An 18420-nucleotide genomic window follows, 5' to 3' on the forward strand; every position below is an offset into this window, starting at 1 on the left:
TTCAAATTCTTAAGTCTTTCTGCTTTTCTAATTAATAAGAGGAGCTTTCAAGATAATAGAAAGAAAAGAAAAAAAAACATTAAAAAACAAAGAGTTTTAAGAACAAAATAAAATCATGCCTGCTGCACCACCAACATTACCACCGCATTCTCTCTCCATCACCCACGCCACCATGACCACCATTACCATCACTCCTTCACCATCATCACCACCAATGCCACCACCTCCCACCACCATTATCGCCACAACCACATACTCCACCACCATCACAATTGGGACCAAGGCCACCACCACCCCCACTGTCTTACCATCTATGAAGCATGGACACTACTACAATATACCTTATCAGTGGCGAAGCAAAAACCGACAAGAAACCCAATTTCTGTCGGAAATTTAGCAAAAATTTGACATAAAACAATGTAATGTTAGATTGGAATAGCGACACTAATACTGGCGTCACAAAAGGGCTTCAGTGTCGGTTTGTACACTTAATCCGTCAGTACGCAACGTCAGTTAAAAGCGACATTGACACTGACGTCGGTTTAAAGCAACGCAAACTTCAACATTATGTCGGTTTAAAGCGACGCTAATTACCAATTTAATTATAAAATATCCAAACTACCATCGGCTTTGACCGACATTACATAACATATGGATACATAAAATAATTATTATGACGTCGTTCATAAGCGAACCAAATATATTAATAATAAAAAAAATTCATTTTCCGTTTTTAATTAATAATAATTAAAAATTATTATATAAAAATAAATCCTACCATATGTCAATGAAAAAACAAACAATTTTAAGCAAACTTCATATTAAAAATAAAATTTCTACCAACTATATATTAAATTTAAAATTAACTACAATTCCTAAAAATGTACAACTCATACAAATTCTTCCCGAACTCTTGCAAAAGATTTTGAACCGGTTGTGTGGTTCATAGTTTTCAACTGCTGATTATGCTTATTTTTTTTGGCAATCTTCTGAAAAATAAAAGAATTTATTAGACAAATTTCAAGGTATAATAAAATAAATCATGAAACGTTTACCGTTGTTTTTTCTTTATTGCAGTATGCCACCATCGAAATATTTCTATAATCTTTAACCTCTGCCGATACATGTTTCGAAAATGCACTAGAATTATAACTAGACGAATCAAATGAACAAGGCTGTTCTTTCCAATTCCGAATTGAGAGTCCGTATCTTTGTTGAGTTGATACTTATAAATACAGAAAAAAACAATTAAAAACCAAGAAACAAAAATAAATTTTCAATTTAAGCATAAAACTAGTTAGAATACAAAACAGAAACTAAAATTAATAATCATAATAATTTTAAAATGAAACACCTTCGAGCTCTTCCTTTTTGAAGTGGAGTTCCTCAGAATGTTGATCTTCAAAATGCTGATCCATAGAAAATGGGGAAGGAGAAGAGGAAAACCTGAAAAGGAGGAAGAAAGGGACGCACAGATGAAATGGGGAAGCAGAAGAAGAAAGTCTGAAATTGGGGGAGAAATGAAAGCACGGATGAAATGGGAAAGAGAGGGGTTTAAATATGGGTACTTAGTTTGCGTCGGTTTAAACCGACGCCAACTTCTGACACACTTTTTGAAATTCACATAGCGTCACTTTAATGAAACTAGTGTCACTTAAAACCAACGCAAACTTCTGACACACTTTTTGAAATTCACATAGCGTCGCTTTAATGAAACTCGGGTCGCTTTAATGAAATTAGCATTGGTTAAAACCGACGCCAACTTCTAACACATTTTTTGAAATTCACATAGCGTCGCTTTGATGAAACTCGCGTCGCTTTAATGAAACTAGCGTTGGTTAAAACCGACACTAAGTTTCTCCATCCATGTCCTCGTGCAAAACAAGCGGGAAATTTCCCGCCTAATATTTCAAATACTATAATTTTATATATATTAATTTTATAATTTTATAACCCTAAAAAATACTATAATAATTATATATATATATATATATATTAATTTAACAATTTTATACCCCTAAAAACTATAATAATTATATATATTAAATTAAATTTTAAAAATTGGTGACCATTGGATCGGCTTAAATATACATATCATTCAATTTCTTAAGTGTTATACGTAAAAAATAAATAAATTTAAATCTACTTAATATATATATATATATATATATATATATATATATATATAAATACACACACCATTGAACTTGATGGGATACGAATTCTACGAAACTAATTTCAACGATCCAACAGTCAAACTTGTTTGTATATGCTTCGAGATCGCATCAGCAAAAAATCGCAAAAAACAAACATTCAGAGATTAATTAACGAGACAAAACTTTTCGACGGTTATAAAACGAAAAATCACGATTTAACGGTTATTTTAACTCCGATTTTGATGATTTTTTTACAGCTACACTCCTTAACCCTATATGAATACAATGAATGAGCTCAATCTTCAATTTAAAATATATTACACTATTGGATACCACAAATTCTTATGTTATACTTAATGAAAGTATAAATAAACTCTAAGTGTTAGTGAGTCTATCATTTTGATAGGATACGCATTCTACGAAACTAATTTCAATGATCCAACTGTCAAACTTGTTTATATATGCTTCGAGATCGCATATACCAAAAATTGCAAAAAACAAATATTCAGAGATCATGTAAGGAGACAAAACTTTTTTACAGTTATAAACGAAAAATCAAGATTTAACGGTTATTTTAACTCTGATTTTGATGATTTTTTACAGCTACATTCCTTGATTCTATATGAATACAATGAATGAGCTCGATCTTCAATTTAAAATATTTACACTAGTGGATATCACAAATTCTTATGTTATATTTAATGAAAGTATAAATAAACTCTAAGTGTTAGTGAATCTATCATTTTCATGGGATACGCATTCTACGAAACTAATTTCAACGATCCAACCGTCAAACTTGTTTATATATACTTCGAGATCTAATACGCCAAAAATTGCAAAAAACAATCATTCAGAGATCATGTAAGGAGACAAAACTTTTTAACGGTTATAAACAAAAAATCACGATTTAACGGTTATTTTAACTCCAATTTTGATGATTTTATACAGCTACACTCTCTGATCCTATATGAATACAATGAATGAGCTCGATCTTTAATTTAAAATATTTACACTAGTGGATACCACAAATTTTTATATTATATTTAATGAAAGTATAAATAAATTCTAAGTGTTAGTGAATCTATCGTTTTGATGGGATACGCATTCTACGAAACTAATTTCAACAATCCAACCATCAAACTTGTTTATATATGCTTCCAGGTCGCATACGCAAAAAATGGAAAAAAACAAACATTTAGAGATTAAGTAACGGGACAAAACTTTTCGACGGTTATAAATGAAAAATCACAATTTAATGGTTATTTTAACTCCGATTTAGATGATTTTTTACAACGCCACTCCTTGACCCTATATGAATACAATGAATGAATTCGATCTTCAATTTAAAATATTTACACTAGGGGATACCACAAAATCTTATGTTATATTTAACGAAAGTATAAATAAATTCTAAGTGTTAGTGAATCTATCATTTTGACATAGATATTTAAAAAAAAAACTAAAATCTATGTCGCTTGGAACCGACGCAGGCTTTAAAATATTTAAAAACAATACTTTGTGTCGCTTAAAAGAGACACCAATACTTTATGTCGCTTAAAAGCGACACTGTTTTGTTTAAAGCGACGCTAGTATTTAAAATTATTAAAATATATGTCGGTTATAAGCGACATTAAATGTTTACGTCAGTTTAAAAGCGACGTAGACATTTTATGACGCTTATAAGTGACAGTAAATCCGACGTCATCTTCAGTTAGTGTCGCAACTATCTTATCCGTCACTATATTATATTAAACCGACGCCACCTACTGGCACTATAAGGCCCTTTTCTAGTAGTAGGATACGGATACGGCGATACGGAAAATCTCTAAAAATTAAGATTCAATACGCTATGGATACGGCAAATAAAAATGTATATAGCAACAAAAATACATTTTAAAACATAATTCATCATTCAAATTCAAGTACATTTGAATTATTAGAGAAGGAAAGTTCGAAATCTAACCCTCTTTATACAATAGAAGAAGTGTGAGAGTCGCATTCATGGTTTTAATTAGAGGGAAGCTCTTTGTATTTAGCAACTTTCAATTATAGATGTCTCCTATTAATTTTCTCCTCCTCATTACCTTTTTTTGAAAGTGTAAATGTATCTTAAAAGCATGATACGTGTATCCTAAATGTAGAATACGCATATCCATCATGTCACATTCGTGTCCATCAACCAGGGTACGTATCGGACGAGTATCCGAGAGTATCGGACAAGTATCCGAGAGTATCGGACAAGTATCGTATCCGATCAAGTATTGGATATGGGATACGAGACCAAATAGAAGTATCCGTGCATCATAGCTTACCATTTGCCACCTACACCTTCGCTGCCACCACCATGTTATCCACAGTCACATTGCCGACCATCAACTATCCGTTGTCACACCGCCACCACCCACCATCATTGCTACCAACACCACTCTCGTAGCGATCACCGTCTCTACCACCACTGCCACCATCTTAATAATATTTCTGAAAACTTTACTACCAAACATGAAATATGATACGTTTCAAAAATCATTCTAGGATTAAACTACCAGACACACATTCAAATCATAAAAATGCATAATCCTATTTGTCGTTTTCGTTTTACAAAACATTTTCAAAATTCATTTTGTAAAACGTTACCAGACGAACCCTAAATTACTAGAGCGAAATCATAATGGCAAAGAACTTTTCCCATACAAAGGCTTCTCCATAACTTAACTGAACAGAACTGAAAATATGAGAAGTCAAATGAAGCAAAACAATACTTCACTTGAACAAAACAATTTTATTCCGTAACTTAACCAATTCATATATTATTCCAATAGCAAATTATGCATCTACTCCCCATTCTTTCAAGCCTTGTATTACTATTTCTCTTTCAATTATGGAATGACTAAAATTTCAGATCTCGCGTAACCCTACAAAATCACTACACAGACACTATTTGTTAGCACCCTCCAAGAATGGCACGCCTGCAATCATTCTCTCTCTCAAGTTTTCTCTTAACACTTAAACCGAAAGAAACACTCAGGACAAAACATGTGTGTTTACAAGATCGGACTGTATCCCATTTTGGACACGAACAGAAACAAACAAATCATATAGAGGGCAACAAAAAGCAACCTAAAATAGGCAGCAACACAATTGCTGCAATTTATTACCATATTTGCTTTAAAGGCACATAGAGTGCACGGTACAACTTAACAAAACAGCAACGTTATTCTTTCGTCGTGGTAGAAACCCAACATACACAAGCAAATTAAAGAAGTGCCACCAGGTGGTCATCTGGTTTATTTATAATCCCTCAGAGGCATATATACTTTGACTCCAAGCAAACTAGCACGCAACAAGGTAAATACAGTTAAGGTGCTGGTACGATGATGGGAGGTGAACTGTGCGACTCAACATTCCATATCTCCAAAACCCCATGAACAAAGTCATAGTAACCACCCTTGAGCGCTAGGTTGTTCTCTGCGAGCGCCTTTTGAACGTAAGGGTAAGTTTGTAGGTTTATTAGCGACAAATTTACTGCTTCCTGCATAAAATTATCATTCAAGAAGATATTTAGGTGAGATTAATGTCATAACTCATGAAAGCGCACGCACACACCTTAACTGGTCACTAAAAATTATTTCATTTGCAAAAAGTGAATCGAGCGTAAATGGCCTTCCAAATATTTCATCAATCCAAGATCGAATTAATATCTTACCCTTGCACAATCCTCACATTGTTCCTCGAAAGTGGTGCCACCTTGTCCATTTGCTATAACCTTAGCCTTGGCGGGTAAACCAATTTTGACCCATTCATCTATGAAGTCACTGCATATTCCAATCAAATGGTTAAGGATGCAAAACTATATACCATTAGCAAGTTCTAATGATCTCAGTTCATTGCTAAAAAAATGATTAGGCTGGGTTTTTGGCTATACTCTTTGACCATCCTAAAAATGCTAACAAATATCCAAATTACCAGGTCTTATATTGCATCCTTGTAAACGATAATGATTAATCATCTTCCATAATCTACAACTTTTGTGTGTAAAAAGCCTTACAAGGGAACAGAGTTATCCTCAGGGTGACTCATAAGCCTCTTTATCCCACCACAACGACTGTGTCCAATTACCAAAATATTTGTCACCTGTTCAATTTTCTTCTTGTTAGCATTCAATTCATACTATTTTAGTAACAAGTGAAGAGAAAAGGATTAAGAGTTATTAATTCAATAAATTAAAAGACTTTTGGAATGTTTACCAGGAGTTGTGTAATAGCATATTCTATAACTGCTCCAACTCCTGCGTGTTTCAGCTGTAAAGATATGGAAAAAAATTATTTTCGTAGTCGGATGCATGACTATTATGTGATTTATGAGAAATTATATTCTCAAAGTTCAATATTATTTTGAACGTGAAACTGACACACTTGTTCATACAGTTTCTAATGCAGGTGTGCGTTACTATTATATAATGTAGAGAGTAATGGACCTGATTGAATGCAGGAACCATGTTTGCAATGTTGCGAGCCATGAAGGCCTCCCCAGGTTGGAAACTAAGGATATGTGAGGGGCTCACTCGGGAGTCCGAGCATGCAAATACCAGAAACTGCGTTGGGAATTAGCAACAAAAAGATTAATTAAACATTTCTTGGTCTATTTATTCTAATTAAGATGTTACAGCCAAATATTACCTTGGGGCATTGTCCATTGGCAAGCTCCTTGTAGTAATCTGGGTATTTTCTGTAAGATCAGTAGACATTATGCTTTCGAATCTATTAGATATATAGCAAATATGTACAATAATTAATTAATAGTGAAATTACTCGAATTTGTTGACCCTGAAGTTGATGAAGCCATCTACAATCCTTTGAACTGGGTCGAAATGACCATCTGCAGGTCTTTGCAATTCAGCCATCAACTTCTCAATTTTGGCAGCAACCACATCGTCCAGCTCTTCCTTCTCACTGCAACCATGCCAACCAAGATTATCATTAATTTTAACGAAAACCCCATGGTACTGTTCATTTTAACGAAAAACCACATTTTTACACTAAAAAGTCAAACATGGTACTATTCATTTTACCCTTTATTTTATTCTTATCATTAAAACTCAAAGTTTTCAAGTCATTTTCATTAGTTTTTCTTATATTTTATGCCACCAACAACCTTTTGTAGCCTTTAACAAAAAACAAATTGGAGACTAATTTTTTTCTTGTTAGATATGTAGTTTACATGTTAGAGTAAAGTTTAGAATTGGTCCATGAACTTTCACCCTAATTTATATTTAGTCCATGTACTAAAAATTCGTTAATTTAATTTGGTTCTTAAAATTAACAAAAGAGTAAATTGTAGTAATGGTCCCTCAATTTTAATTAAATTGGAGCAATGGTCCTTCAACTAAAAATCTATTACCATTGGTCCCTCAACTCATTAAAATGTGTAGCTATGATCATTTTTGTCAACTTCGTTAAAATTTTGTCAAAATAAGTTATGTTGGAAGGATCATTGCTACAATTGGGGTCCCTCTACTCATCAAAACGTATAGCTATGATCATTTTCGTCAACTTTGTCAGAATTTTGTTAAAATGAGTTATGTTTAAATGACCATTACTACAATTGGGTTAAAGTTGAAGGACAATTTCTTCAGTTGGATTAAAGTTGAGGGACCAATGGTAATGAAGTTTTAGTTGACGAACCATAGCTACACGTTTTGATGAGTTGGGGCACCAATGATAATAGATTTTTAGTTAAGAGATCGTTACTCCAATTGAGTTAAATTTAAGGGATCATTGCTACAATTTACCCTTAACAAAAATATGCACAATTTTGAGTTCACAGACGGAATCTAAACTAGGACCAATTCTAAATTTTTACTTTTACATGTTATATTGTCAAACATCAATATCTGATATTTTCATAAAGTGGATGGTTAGACCAAAGATCATGGATGAAGTCAATAAGTAGGCAAACCTGAGGAGATTTTTCAGGCGTTGAATAGCTAATTGGCTTGCCATTTTGTCTACTTTCTTTCCTGCAAATTCAAGAATCACGACCTTATTAGTTTACATTGAAATGTATTATATGGGTTTCTCCACAAAAAAAAAAATGTAAATAAGAAACTGAGAGAGTCCCAAGCGGTGGGAAAGAAGCCAAAATTAACCCTGAACAAAATTCAAAACAAAACAAGACCAGGGAAACCATTTTTTTCCCTTTGTTTTTTGATTTTCTTTTAATTTATTCAACTCAAAGGCCAAATAAATAAGGATTGTATATTTGAGTTGTTCCTCTAAGCATTAACTAGGTTTTTAGTTTTATAAGCTATATTGAATCAAATTCGAAATTCTGAGTGCAAGAGTTAAATTTTTATGATCAGTAATTTTTATCCTCAATTGAAGAAGAGTTTCAATTGGAAGTACGTTAATTAAACTGGTTTGAGCACCAAGGAAAGAACTAGAACTAATTATCCATATATGTAAATTCTGCCAAAGTTTACAGTACTAAGCACGCGCATACACACATATGATAATATAGTTTGAGTAGAAAAATAGAAATTGATATTAATCTCTTGCATACCCGAAATAATCAGAACATGATTTATTCTACCCAAACAAAAACACACATACACAACCGTACGTACGTTCAAGATATTTTCCAAACTTAGCAATGGAACTAAAGGAGATCAAATTGCTTCACACATGCACAAGCAACAAATACAAAACGCAGGCACATATTTGCAGTGAGGGTTGGAGCTTCTATTTATACACCGAGACTAGATCCTTTTTCTTTCTTTCTATTTCAGTTTTGGATTGAGACTGACTATTTAATCGACATGTTTTAATTACTCTCTGAAATATTGATATTGATTGATTGGACAACTATGAAAGCATTGGACCACATTTAAATCGTGATTCGTGACAATATAGTAAGAAACGAGAAGGAGCTCTCCACCCTTAGCTACCACCCAATACCATATCTTTAGCAGTTTTGTTTCCATGAATTCGTTTAATAGGGTAAAATGTATATTTTGTTGAGATTTGACGTGAGGAGAAGTTTATCCCACATCGGTGAGGGACATGTCTTGTTACGAGCTTATATGGTTTTAGACTACTTCTTATATGATTAATTGATTTTATGATGAAATCTCAATTTCATCATGGTATCAGAGCAAGTTGTCCCTCGTTTGAAAGCCTAAGGGCCACACGTGCGGGGGCGTGTTGAGATTTGATGATGTGAGGAAAAGTTTGTCCCACATCAGTGACAGACATGCCTTGCTATAGGCTTATATGGTATTGGGCTACTCCCCATATGACCAATTGGTTTTATGATAAAATCTCAATTTCATCATATTTAAGGTGGCGCCATCCAATTTGGAATGTTTCCCAATTTCTTGTTTTCTTTATTACACATGAATTATAAGTTGCATGTAGTACGTGATTAAGAAAAAAAAGTTTGTGCATGCGAAGAAGTTAGTAATTAATTAGTGATTATGTAGGGTTGCTGGTAAGACAAAATGCGTAAATAGCTGTCTTAGGAAATTTTTTAATCTTAAAACTCATGAATATGCCCGCAAGAAAAAGCATCTCTACTCCTTTATAGTGTCACGCAGTGACAATCACACACCTATAATTTCCACTCCTACACACAAGCGCACAAGCTGACACATGAATATGCCCACAAGAAAAACGCATTTCTACTTTTTATAGTGTCACGTAATGACAATCATTCACCTATAATTTCCACTCCCACACGCAAGCGCACAAGCTGGCTGCAGCCTAGCTAAATGAATACGTAACTCTGAGTAACGTTGCATTAACCATATTTTTTTTCAGAATTCGGATTCTCGTCTGATTCTTTTGTGAGATTCTTGAATTTTGTGAATAGCGTTCGTTTATCGTATATCGTGCGATCATAAATCATTTTAAATATTTTTTTTTAAATTAAATACAAACAATACTTGATAAAAACTGATTGCACGATGTACGATGAATGATCACGATTTACGAATTCCCATGATTCTTACCAAAAGGATATGGAGAGGGTCCTGTTGGGTTTTTTCATACTACATTTGTATCATATATTTCTAATGGAGTAGGAGCCACCAACATATGTATGTTCTATCTCTATTAGAAATATGCTACAAATATGGTATAAAAAATAAGGAAAACTAATGAAAAAAAACTTAAAAACTTTGAGTTTTAACAATAAAGACAAAATAAATGGTAAAGTGAATAGTACCATGATTGACTTTTTAGTGTAAAAATGTGGTTTTTCGTTAAAGTGAATAGTACTGAGCGTTTTTCGTTTAAGTTCTCTAAAAAAATATGATAATAGTAACATTTTTGCATTCAAAGTGTTGATTTAAGAAATTGATGAATTTTTCAGCTATGAAAAGAAATTTAATACGCAAATTTTTTTGATAGTAGGCTTTTTAGTGTGAAACTAGTACCAATGACATTGAATGAATTGTTAACCGGAAAATTAAGAAAATAAAATATAATATACGAGTGTATGGTTTCATTTTTAATAAACACCGATACCTTCTGTCATAAAATTCAATACCTAGCAATAATTGATTAAGTTAAGAAAATATCGGTATAGTTAGGAGTGGTTCAGTGTCCCGTCTCTATAAACATGTGACAAAAAAATATAAAAAATAACCTTTCTCTTTGTTGATTAAACCTCGTATTTTAATAAATATTTCTTTTGTTTTATACATAGACTAGCCTCTCTGGATGCACGAGAGGCATTTTTGCATCACAAGCGCTACGTGCCTCTAAATGTGTATTGCGTTAATTTTTTTTCATTGTAATTGTCAAGATATATTTTAAATGTATTGTGCAAAGAAGAACTTTTTATTTACCATGCAAGTCCTAAAAAGTTGTCATGTTTTTTGTTTTCACTTTGCCTAACATAATGATTTAAATGTTATTCATGCAATTGTCAAATAACAAGGGATTTCGGATGCAAGTTCCTACCTAAAATCCATGAACAAAAGTAAGTAGATGTAAATAAAAAAAAAAGAGTACATGAAAACATTTAGTACTCGTAGCAAAATACAAAAAAACTTAAAAAGTCAAAATATAAAACCTACATCACAATATGTACATTATTCACAATACCCATGAAATCTATATGTCACCTTTTCTTTTGAAAATAAAGTTTACATATTAACATAAATGCTGCAATTTCCACCCATATGTTTTTACTACACATTTGGGTTTTTCAATTGCAGGATCATCCACAAATTTGTACAGGAAACAATTACGGAGAGATGGTTCAAATAAACAATGAGATTGAAACATTACACAATCCCAATTTCAAATCAATATTTCTTAAAAGCATGATTGGAGCACCTCTTTTCAGAGTTAACTTGTGCGGAGGCAAACCACCAAGTGAGATTGAATTCAAGAACCATGGCTGATACAAATTCCTTGTGTTATCCTCAACTGAATCAAATGAATACATTGTCTCTTCTAAAGGAAAAAATACAGTAAGAACCAAATAATAGTGTTACAGAACAAACTAAACAATTAATCTATGACATTAAGCTGAAGACTAAGAATACACATCCATCATCTTTTCCTTACAGTACCACATATCCGAATCACTTCTATCAAATCTATTTGAATAGTGTATCTTATTAAAAGTTGCAAAGGATGAGTTCATAGGGTATATGGCTTCGTAGCGTAATATCTACTTTTTTCTTTGACATAGATGTCACACTTTCCCATTCCACATGAAACTGCTGTGTCAATTCAAATTTACCACAACATTAATGCTTGTTTCCATAGCTGCAAAAGAAGTGTTTGAAATGAAAATATGAGTTGAAGTGTAAATTGTTTGTAGTATTTAAAATACATACATTGACAAAAAAGTAAGAAAAAAAAAATTCATATCCAATTAGATTGACCAGAAGCTCAATCAAAGATAATATCAAAAGTAAAACCCGTTACTTTGCATTTCGTTGACATTTGGAGCTGTTTAAATTAGTTTTTGTTACCAAAATCTAAACAATAGAAAGAAGAACCTCTTCGAAGAAGAATTTACAGTAACTACAACTATAATGCTTTTGTCTACAATAATATTAACACAATAAATAAAAAAGAGTTCTCAAATGTACATAATCTTTACTCTGTTTTTTCAAATTCTAAAGCATGATATGGTATCTACCAAATGGAAATAATAAAGGGAAGAAGAACCTTAAGAGTATGTGAATGGACAATCTTTTCCTATATGGAGGAGGAATTAAACTCAATTAACCGAAAGGTAAAAAAAAAACAAAAGCTAAAAGTGGATGATCCTGCAATTGAAAAACCCAAATGTGCAGTAAAAACAACCAAGAGAAAACAGAAGCTAAAAGAAATCACATTAAAAAAAAAAATCAACTGAAATTAAGCAATCACACTTGATCGACCCTAAAGTGACGTACAAATGCCAATTGCCAATTGCCAATTGCCAACAAATTTAAGAAACCATTTTGAAATTAAGCAGACATTGTTGTAATAAGAAAAAACCTCAAATGTGCAGTATAATTGAAATTAACTCCATTTGGAGGGAATTAAAGAATGCCAAAACCACAATAACTTCATATTACATTAAACATTTTGGCTAATATGTTATAAGCACAACCAACTCGTCCATATTAAGAACCCAACAGAAATAGAAACCAACTTGTGAACCAAAGGAAGATGTGAACAGAAAATAAATTCAACAAAACTGGAAAAATGAAGAGAAGAAATTCCACTTATGAAAGGTGGTTAGGGAAAAAAATAAAAATGAATCAAAAGTAGAAGAAATTCCACGGCCGACCTGCGTATTTATCCTATACAACAGTCGTTGTCAAACTCTTCAGTCGGAGCTCTACACATTGCTTATATCTGTGAGATGAATACGACAAATATTTGAGGTTGAATTAGTGAATTTCAAGTACACTGGAAAAGAGAAAATGCAGACCACATCTTGATGAACAAAATTAGAGAAAATGGCGTATAAAAAACAAAAGGGGAAATCGATTAGGTACTCATGATTAAAGGAAGATTAGAAATTTCATTAAAATTAAAATAAGAATTGAAAGCAAAATCAAATGTAGAAGAAAATTCCATTAATTGATAGAACACTCACGATATGTCCAGATTCTTATAGCCTTACAGGAAGCTTTGCACCGTGCAATTTTTTTGCCTGAAGCAGTAAAAGGCCCACTCCTCACATCATGATCTGCCACAATTTAAAGAAGTCGAACTAGTAGAAAGTCTTGGCAGAACAAAATTGAAAACATAAAGCATAAACCCAATAAGAGTCATAAACTAATGAAGAAAGAATTTGAAAATTTTCATACTACTAACCCTACAATATTGTCTCGCCCAGACAACACACATCACATTTATCTCCACCACTTGCACCGATACAAATGATTTGAAACCTAATGGAAAAAGCACGATAAATAATTGGAAAATGGATTAATATAAACAAAAACTCCCAGAGCCAAGAGTTTCCTTGTAAGCATAAGAACCTCACCAACGGGCTTCATTGGAATGTAACGAATGCAGAGGGAAACATAAAGACACTTACATGGAGAAGAAACAAATCCAAGTCTTTCACTCAAAAGAAAATAACCAACAATCATCCATGAAAATAGAAGGAAAAATGAATTTGGATGGCCGCTGGAAAAGAATGTAGAGATCATGGAGAATCCGAGATTGAAAGTTACATGCGATAAGAATCAGTCGATGTAGAGGAAGAGTCTTTGTCAATATATCTATCTGTTTGTTTCTCCCTCCCCCTCGTTGTTTTCTCCTTGATTTCTGCACGACTACAAATAAACTGCCAAAATTAATATGAAACTAAACTTACCCAGTGAAATTTGAACACAATGGATTACTTCTCCAGTAGAATTCATTTCCAAATCCAACTACTTTGAGAGGATTTAAAAAAAAAACCCCGTTTTCTAAAAAATTGGAATCTCTAATAACTATGGAATCACACTATGCAAAACCCAAGTCGTTCATTAGGACGAAGAATCGCAGAAGCCCAGGAATTTGAAATCTCATACTTCATTTGAGGTTTTTTCTAATTGAAAACCCAACAATAATAATCCAATCGAAATTGATTGTAAAGACAAAAAGCAAAGGAGTTTAGGAAAAATCACCTGAAATCTTGTCTAAATCGAGTGTGGATGTCGACGAAAATTTCGAAAAACACGAAGAAGAGGGGTCTGTGCGGAAGACGAAAATGGGTTCGTTTCTTCCGATGTATGACAAGTTGTTCACTGTAGAACGCGTAGTAGATGGCGGTTCCATCTCCTCTGGTGATTACAGCCGCTGCGGTTAGATGTGGTGTTCGAGAGTTCTACTGAGTTTTTTTTTATTTTTTTATTTTTTAATTTACGTTTTTTTCTCTCGGAAAGATAGGACACAATGCAGTATTTGTGGGAGGATTAATCCAAGGGTCAAAATGAATTTGAAGTGCAAGTATTTTCATCTGGCGGTTGTCAATTGTTATAGTTAAGATGGGCGTTTTTTTAATTTGCTTTTTTTTAAGACAATTTTATACTTTGTTATGTTTTTTTTACTAGTTTATCGTCATTTTTTGAAATGTTTTGGGTTTGGTTGTCAAGAAAACAATGGGGCCTTCTTGGCATTTTGAAATATTTCACCTATTTGGCCTTCTCCCTTTATATATAGGGTAAAGCACAAAAAACTACATCAACTATTGGTGTCACGACACTTTCATACCTCATCTTTTAAAATTGACAATGTCATACCTCATCTTATGAATTTGTACCAATGTTATACCTCCGTCAGTTTTTTTGTTAATTTCTCAGTTAATTGCTGACGTGGCTTGATTCGGGACCCGCTTTCTATTAAAAAATAATAATAAAATATTATTAAAAACTAAAAAAAAATCATTTAATATTTTTTAAATATTAAAATAATAAAGAAGGTTATTAAAAAATTAAAAAAAAAAACCAAACAAAACTTCCCCCTGCGCCCTCTCTCTTCTCCCCCATCTTCATCTCCCTTCATCTTCTTCCTACCTACTGCAACTCAGAAAATAGAAAAGAAAAAAAAACAAAAAACAAAATAAAACAAAACTTTGTCCCTTACCCCCCCAGGCGCCCTCTCTCTTCTCTCCCATCTTCATCTTCTTTCCTCTTCTTCCCCCTATCTGCTGCAACCTAGACAGAAAAAAAAAAAACAAACAAACAAACAAAACTCTCCCCCCCCCCCCCCGTGCGCCCCCTCTCTTCTCCCCCATCTTCATCTCCCTTCCTCTTCTTCCTACCTGCTGCAACCCAGAAAAAAGAAAGAAAAAAAAAAACTAAATTTTGTTCCTTCCCCCCACCCACACCCTCTCTCTTCTCCCCCATTTTCATCTTCTTTCCTCTTCTTCCCCTATCTGCTGCAACCCAGAAAAAAAAAAAAAACAAACAAACAAAACTTCACCCCCCCCCCCCGCCCACCGCGCCCTCTCTCTTCTTTCCTCTTCTTCCCCTTATTTGCTGCAACGCAGAAAAAAGAAAAGAAAAATAAAGGGATAATTTGATTGTGATCTCTAATCCTTAACATTATTTGATTAAAACCTTAATAGTATTCAAAGTTTGATAGAGATCTCTTGACTTTGTACACTTCATTATATTACTATTAATATTTTTATTTTTATAGTTTTGACATTAATTGTTTGATATTTTATGAGATTTATAATCCTATAAATTTAAAATCCCTCATTATAATACTATTAGAAACGATTATAACAAAAAAAATTCAAACATTTTAATTGAATAAATGGATAAAAACTATGTAAAAATAAGAAATAATAAATGGTAAAAGAATGTATCCTTAGTGTTAAAAAAAATTGGACATTTTACAAACAAATTGGTACATTTGACATATAACAAAGTGGTACATTAATAAAGAAGAATGGGTACATTATAAATAAATTAGGGTACAAATAAAAGATTAAAAATTATGAGTACAAATGAATTTTTAAAAATATAGGTGCTAAAAGAAATTAATAAATGGGTACAAAATAAAGCTAAAAAGAAAATACTACAAATTTAAAAAACAAATTTGCAAATTAAAAGTGGGTAAAAACTAAAAATATAAATATATGATACAAAGTTTAGGCATAAAACATAAATATACCATATGTAATTTTTCTATCATTGATTAAATATACAATGTCACGTGATGGTATACACATGGGTACAAACACAAATAAAACTTTAAAAAATATGGGCACAAAAAAAAAACTAATATATGGGTACAAATTAAAAATGAAAAGAAAATTGGTACAAATTAAAAATTGGTACAAACTAAAAATAAAAATATATGATAAAAAATTTAGCCATAAATATAAATATTCTAATTGTAACATTTTTAACATTAAAGGAATATATTTAAAAATAAAAATATTTTATTATTCATGACACATTCCGACCTGGAAAGGTCGAAGCATGCTGACCGTCACCGTGAGGTGACGTAACCATAAGGGTAAGTGATGCAAAAAGTGAATAAAATTAAAACTAATTAGAACTAAACAGTGAAAAAGTGCGCAATTCGTGGGTTGAACCCACTACAATTATTCAGAGCGTAATAGACAGGGAGACTACGAAAGAGTAGTCAAAGCAACCAAAGTACACTTATTACATAATAGTGATAAGTTCGTACGTCTAAACAGAAGGAAATGTCAAAACTGCCGTGATTCCTCGAGTGCCACTAAGAGTACAGCTATCTAGGTCCTGGAGGGGCGAAAAACAAAGTTGAGTGGGTCAGCAAAACAAGGCTTATAAGAAAACCATTATCTTTGAATATACTAACCTCTCGCCATAAAATAAGTATAGTTTCCTCAAAACATACTACGTAAGTATGAAATCCAATATATCAGCCATATAACTAGAAATATGTCAAGTAAATGATGTATCATATGCCACAATAATAATCATGTGATAATCAATATTACTAAGTGCTCATCCATCTAAGCTGACACACAAGTTCGAACAAATGGTTTCTGACACGAACAGGACTGGGTGTAATCAATATGCTCTAGTACTATGATCACGTGAAGACTGGTGCAAAAGCACATCACATACAAGTCGGATCGCCTAATGCAATCTACCCGACAAGACTGGCACCTAAACTTGGATCCAAGGTGAGCGAATGGTGCAGATGTGAACATACACGTGAAGGACTGGCCCTGGGGCGAGTATTAACACCGGGTGTAGCAGGATAAGCATGTACACAAGTACGTATGAATGCCATGACAGTAATATCACAACCGTATAGCAGCATTTATTACAATTTATATCACAATAAAGATACTAGGCAAGTTAGGCGTAAAAGTGAAGTAAATACGCATTTATGGAAACTATAAATATATATAGGTATAAAACAACTACCCACTCACAAGTACGTTGCTGGGTCGTAGCTCCCGAGCCTAGCTTGGCCTCGAAAATCCTCGAAATAAGTTTCCCCTATATGTGAAATAACTAAATAACATTAATTAAAGCACATAACGGAAACCTAAATAAAACCTTCATAGTTTGCTCAAACCTAGGGTGTAAATATATGAAATCGATCTGCTCGACGACACGAACACACACGTGTCAACCACGTGCTGCCCAAAGTGGCTGTCCACGCGCGCCCACGTGCCCCCTCGAGTACACTGTACTTGCCTTCTTCGCGAAAATCTGCAGTTTTTCAGATTTTTTGCCCAACTTCTAGAGCTCATAACGAGTTCGATTCTCAACCAAATTCACTTCTACAAAAGCCAAATTAAAGCTAGGAATGTGATCTACCGATCCCAATTTACAGAAAGTTTGAATATAGTCCGTGTTGTTCAGGAATTTGGCCTAAAAGTTGCCAAACGACCACGGTTGAAATTTTTCAGAAAACTATAATTTTCTTCCCAACTTCCAGAGTTGATTTCTAACTCGTTACTTAACCAAACTCAGTGATTCAAAAGCCATTTTGAAGTTAGGAATGTAGAGAACAAGTTTGTACATAGAAGAAGTCCAGTTGTGGTCGAGGTTGACCAGAAAAACAGTTTGAAAGTGACCAAATGGCCACAGTTCTTGAGTGAAAAATGGCAGGTTCTCCTTCTTCTCGAGTTTCTGGGTACAACCACACGTTCAAAACACAAACAAAGGATCAATAACAACCCATAGAAGTGAAATGAAGGTTCTAAGGGTTTCTCAAGGCTTACCTAAGCCATACATGGCCTGAAAATCGATATGTCGAACTCGCCGAGTCGACCTTCCGAGTTAGTGAGTCAAAACTCGTCT

General features: G+C 33.2%; 1 protein-coding gene and 1 long non-coding RNA gene across 3 annotated transcripts; both read right to left on the minus strand.

Annotated features, from left to right (window-relative positions):
- Positions 1-5270: 5270 nt before the first annotated feature.
- On the minus strand, positions 5271-8916 carry LOC103437026 (carbonic anhydrase 2-like). 2 transcript variants are annotated; one of them, XM_029109350.2, is made up of 9 exons: positions 8779-8916; positions 8112-8172; positions 6965-7105; positions 6833-6881; positions 6631-6747; positions 6401-6454; positions 6202-6287; positions 5860-5968; positions 5271-5685 (listed from the first exon to the last, which is right to left on the minus strand). In XM_029109350.2, the coding sequence occupies exons 2-9, from the start codon at positions 8153-8155 to the stop codon at positions 5512-5514; spliced, it is 774 nt and encodes a 257-aa protein (XP_028965183.1). In that variant the 5' UTR covers positions 8156-8172; positions 8779-8916; the 3' UTR covers positions 5271-5511. The 2 variants fall into 2 exon arrangements, with proteins under 2 accessions (XP_028965183.1, XP_028965184.1); XM_029109351.2 differs by having other exon boundaries at positions 8715-8870.
- Positions 8917-12717: 3801 nt separating this feature from the next.
- Positions 12718-14886, minus strand: LOC139188923 (uncharacterized). The gene is made up of 5 exons (XR_011572341.1): positions 14287-14886; positions 13849-13950; positions 13484-13560; positions 13263-13355; positions 12718-13018 (listed from the first exon to the last, which is right to left on the minus strand). It is a non-coding gene; the product is annotated as an uncharacterized lncRNA (long non-coding RNA).
- Positions 14887-18420: the final 3534 nt, after the last annotated feature.

This window comes from Malus domestica, chromosome 10, assembly GCF_042453785.1.
Source record: "Malus domestica chromosome 10, GDT2T_hap1".
Taxonomy (NCBI): domain Eukaryota; kingdom Viridiplantae; phylum Streptophyta; class Magnoliopsida; order Rosales; family Rosaceae; genus Malus; species Malus domestica.